This window comes from Gavialis gangeticus, unplaced genomic scaffold, assembly GCF_001723915.1.
Source record: "Gavialis gangeticus isolate Ggan-Ray unplaced genomic scaffold, GavGan_comp1, whole genome shotgun sequence".
Lineage (NCBI taxonomy): Eukaryota > Metazoa > Chordata > Crocodylia > Gavialidae > Gavialis > Gavialis gangeticus.
The window spans coordinates 30,995,366-30,999,694 of record NW_017729033.1 but is presented as its reverse complement, the minus strand read 5'-3'; the positions used below and the strand labels follow the sequence as shown (position 1 = coordinate 30,999,694).

Sequence of the window (4,329 nt, the reverse complement as noted above, 5' to 3'; positions counted from 1 at the left end):
TTGTGAGCAGTGGGTCAAGAAGAGCATGGCCCATACTTGGCAACTCCAGCACTTGCTCCAGGAAGTTGTCCCCAATACTCTCCAAAAGCTTCCTGGATTGTGTGTGCACTGCTGTATTGCCCTCCCAGCAGATGTCAGGGTGATTGAAGTCCCCCATGAGAACCAGGGCCTGTGATGGGCAAACTTCAGATAGCTCTTTGAAGAAAACTTCATCTACCTCTCCCTCCTAGTCAGGCAGTTTATAGCAGGCACCCACCACAACATCTCCCTTGTTGCTCTTCCTTCTAACCTTAACCCAAAGACTTCCAACAGGCCTATCTCCAGTTTCATATTGGAGCTCTGAGCAATCATATGGCTCTTTTACATAAAATGCAATTCCTCTTCCTCTTCTTTCTTGCTTGCCCTTCCTGAACATCAGACATCTACACTTTAGATAAGGCCTTTTAGTCTTTGAAGTTCTTTTTCTTTTGTTGTTGTTGCTGCTGGGTTTTGCTTATGGTGTTTTTTGAGGGTTTATTGGGTTGGGGGGGAGAGTTTACTATACGGAAATAAAATTTACATAAGAACCCTCTGTGCTTGCTTGTTCTGAATTGCTTTCTGACTTGGCATTTCACTGGGTACTATTAAGTTCATGTAGTGTAATGGGATACTTGCAATTCTTAGGCTCTTGAAGATTCTTGGAGACGGCTTCCAAACCAATCTCTGTGGAGCACATGCGACTATTTCCATAGAAATATGTAATGTTCAATAGCTGAACAGATTTATGGTCAAACATCTTTCAAACAAAGGAGTCAAGTTTTTCTTATGACATTTATGTGCTCAATTTGTATTAACAAAAAGGAAATATTAACCCTGAAGGTATTGAACAATCTCTGTGAACTTGTTCACCGTCCAGTGTCCTTTTAAAGCAGAAATTATAATTTTAAAATGAATATTCCTATGGTGTTCTGCTTTTTAAAAAGGTTAACTTTAAAATTATATTTTCTTTTTAATGTGGTTGATTGTGTTCCTAAAAACTTTTAGAAACATACTTTTGAGAGGAAACTCACTATTTCCAAATTCTGTAGAGAAGGAAATGTTTGTATTGCTATGGAAACAAAGCTAAAGATGGCTCATTCTGTGAAAAACAAGTTGTGGGGTGACTGAAAAGCAAGTTACAAAGGTAACAGATTTCTGTGTACACATGAAAAACACTGACACTGGATTTTCTGGGTAGAAGGTTTTTTTTTATTTTAGTTTTTCCACTAAGAAGGGGTTACTTTCATCTATGGATATACATTTGATTAAAAAAGAAGCCATCAACATGTTTGAGTGACACAGCTACATAGATATTGGCCAGTACAGACAAATACTTCTACCACATGATTTAGGAATCCCAACTATACAGCTGGCCAATAAAAGATATTGCAAAAAAAAAAAAAAAAAAAAAAAAAAAAAAAATAACAATCCCTTGCTCCTTTAGAGAAAAAACAGTCAGTTTGCAAGCCTGCTTGTAATAAAAGAGGAACCACTAAATTAGGCTAGAATATTAATCTTAATGTATACTCTTATGAATTTCTAGATTCGTATAAAAGAACAATAACTCTAACATTTACCTTGTGATGTTGACATAAAACATGCATTGTACATTTGGCTAAACTGAAACAAGGTAAACTGCCAAACGAATAAAATGCACTCTAACCATAGTTTTGCTAGCAGCTTGGTAGGTATGTAAGGCATGCAGTTCATTTCCTGCCGTGGCTGAGAAACATAGGTAGGTCTGAGATAATACTGCTAGTGTACTTGAAAAAGACAAGGTTGCTAATGTTGTAGCTGATGCATTTTTTTTTCTTTTTTTGGCTCTTGGCCTCCTTAAAAATGTCCTAGGTAATTCCTTTGGGCTGACTGTTTTAGCTGTAAGTGCTGGATGGATCAGTGGGAGTGAGAACGGGGCTTTCCAAAGCGTAACAGTCATCTGTCAGGAAGACCAAGTCCTAGGAAAGAAGAGAAATAACTAATGTTACAAAAAGAAGAGGGAAGTGGAAACAGAGAAGCTTCGATCCTGATTCAACTCCACAAAAAGTAATGGGGGGTGAATCTGGTAGAGAGTGGAATGTACTTTGCACATACCCTTCTGCAGTAAGAGATCATAATGGTGTACAAGCTCCTGGCTTTTTCCTTCAAAGTACTCAGTTGAGGAACTCGCTGACATCTGGGCTGTGCCACAAAGTTACGGAGTTTGGCCAACACACAATAATTCTGCAACACATAAAAAGAAAGTGCTTGTACCTTTTCATAGAAGCAGTTTAGGGAGATTTTTGCTTCTGGTTATAGCCATTTGCAAATGTTTTCTCCTGCTTTCCTGCTTGCGAGTTTACAGCTCTCACCTCTATGTACATGCTTGAAGGGTGTTTGGGGATGGGGGGGCAGGGATTAGCATCATAATGCAAAGTTTTTTTCATTTTATTGTTTGGAAAACTGGCATATCTACAGTGTCTCAAGTCCATATGATGTCATAGATGGCTTCCTACCACTTGTTTTCAGAGAGGTCAGTGACAACATTTTATACATTTCACTGAATTTTACTCCTGGAGTTAAAGGATTTGGATACAGGATAGACTGGCACTTCTTATGGGAATAGCTCATTTTGTTATAATATATGCTTATTAAGATACCCTGGTCATAACTTCGTCTGAGAGCCAAGCAGAATTTTGCTTACAATAGTCCTACTGAGAACTTTTACCTTGTCAAACTACCACACATACTAATTTCATAAAATTCCTGTGAAGTGGGTAAATGTTGCTATACTTTGAAATCCAGGAAAACAAGAACTGCACTTAAATTAATTTGCTATGCAAAGAGTCAGTGCCAGAACTGGATTTGGAACCCAAGAGTTCATGAGCTTTAGTTAGCCCTTATTTGATTTGGAAATAACAACATTGGGTTGTAAAATAGTCTGGTTTTGGTTGTGGGTGCATTATATACACTTCACTGGTTAAGATGGAATATAAATTACTTATACTGCTTATATCTGTTGGGGGAGGAGTGAAGATCACACAGCTCTTTATCACTGTTCCTGTCATTCTCTCTTATCATGTAGAACATTTTCATTTGAAGAGGTGCGTGTGTGTTAAGGAAAAAAACATTCCTCCCCTTGTGTTTACTGAAATACCAGTTTTATTAGCCAGATGTGCCAAAAGTGGAAATAGAAACAATATCATACTCCTACTTTTGACCATTTCATCTATTATTCCATTCATTTCTATGAATAAATTAGCTGCTACTAAAGTTACAGTACAATAAACTGGTAAAATACAAATGTTTCTTACTTGAGAAATTGTTTATATTTTCAGAAGTGTTGAAATTAAAATATTTTAACAAACAAAAAAATTCTTACAAATACTGCTTTTCACTTACCATAGCTGGTTTTGATTAAAATTTTGAAGTAACAGTTTGTTTCAAGTTCCTAGAATGCATCCTACATAATCACTTTTGCCATTTGATTTTTTTTTAATACAAGGCAGTACAAATGAATAATGAAAACTTACATGTACATCCAAGTAGAGGTTGGGCAATGTCTCTACACACGGGTCCTATAGTAAAGTAGAGAAACAATTTGAATTTTTCCCCTTCTAGACAGTTGTTTCAAAAGCAACAAACTACATCTTTTTTTCTCAAGTATCAGTTTAGATCAACTCACCACAGGCTTGGAGTTCTTCAAGGACTTGAAGGATTCAGTGATTTCTTTGCTCAAAGACAGAATCCTTGAGTAGCAAGTTGGAGGAGCTGAACTAACAAACAGCAAAACAGAGAGCAGAACAATCAGACTCAGCAGTACCTTCATTGTGGAGAGTGAGTGAATGAAGAGAGAAGGAAAAAAATGAGTTATTGGTTACACAGCTACTATAGACTGCAGCCGTTGAAGCTGAAGTTTGACTGTCAGCTCCCAATTAAATAGTCTCCTGCATCAGAAGGAAAAAAAAAACACGGAGGGGTGGTCCAAACACTAGCTTGCTGCTGTGCTAAAATTCCTGCTGACCTGTGAGCCAAAGCTGCTAGCACTTCCCTGTCCCTGAAGCAGAAGTGGGGAGGGAGGGTTGCGGGGGAGAGAAGAGTAGGAATGAGGATAGGACAAACACAACTGGAACACTTTATCCCAGTGAGAAAACAACCTGGTAAACATCTAAAGGATAATGAAGGTATATGTAACACATTGCCCAAGGTTCTCAAGCAGTTGTAAGCCCCAATCCTGTAATCTCTTATACACATATTAGTAACTGCTTACAGGGAAAGCAGCTCCACTGCCTAAGTATAATCAGGGCCCAGTGGTGTAGTATTAGACCAGGGGTC

The 4,329-nt window shown here is 37.9% G+C and overlaps 1 protein-coding gene across 1 annotated transcript; it reads right to left on the bottom strand.

Annotated features, from left to right (window-relative positions):
- Positions 1–1,547: 1,547 nt before the first annotated feature.
- On the bottom strand, positions 1,548–4,058 carry CYTL1 (cytokine like 1). The gene is made up of 4 exons (XM_019526648.1): positions 3,680–4,058; positions 3,528–3,572; positions 2,110–2,238; positions 1,548–1,973 (listed from the first exon to the last, which is right to left on the bottom strand). The coding sequence occupies exons 1-4, from the start codon at positions 3,821–3,823 to the stop codon at positions 1,890–1,892; spliced, it is 402 nt and encodes a 133-aa protein (XP_019382193.1). The 5' UTR covers positions 3,824–4,058; the 3' UTR covers positions 1,548–1,889.
- Positions 4,059–4,329: the final 271 nt, after the last annotated feature.

Excerpts from the sequence above, each read along its gene's own strand:
- CYTL1 (XM_019526648.1), bottom strand. The coding sequence starts at position 3,823 with ATGAAGGTACTGCTGAGTCTGATTGTTCTGCTCTCTGTTTTGCTGTTT. Across the intron at positions 2,239-3,527 it reads ACCTCTACTTGGATGTACAT|AATTATTGTGTGTTGGCCAA; the intron begins GTAAGTTTTCAT and ends TATGTGTTGCAG. Across the intron at positions 1,974-2,109 it reads TGATCTCTTACTGCAGAAGG|GACTTGGTCTTCCTGACAGA; the intron begins GTATGTGCAAAG and ends CTTCTTTCCTAG.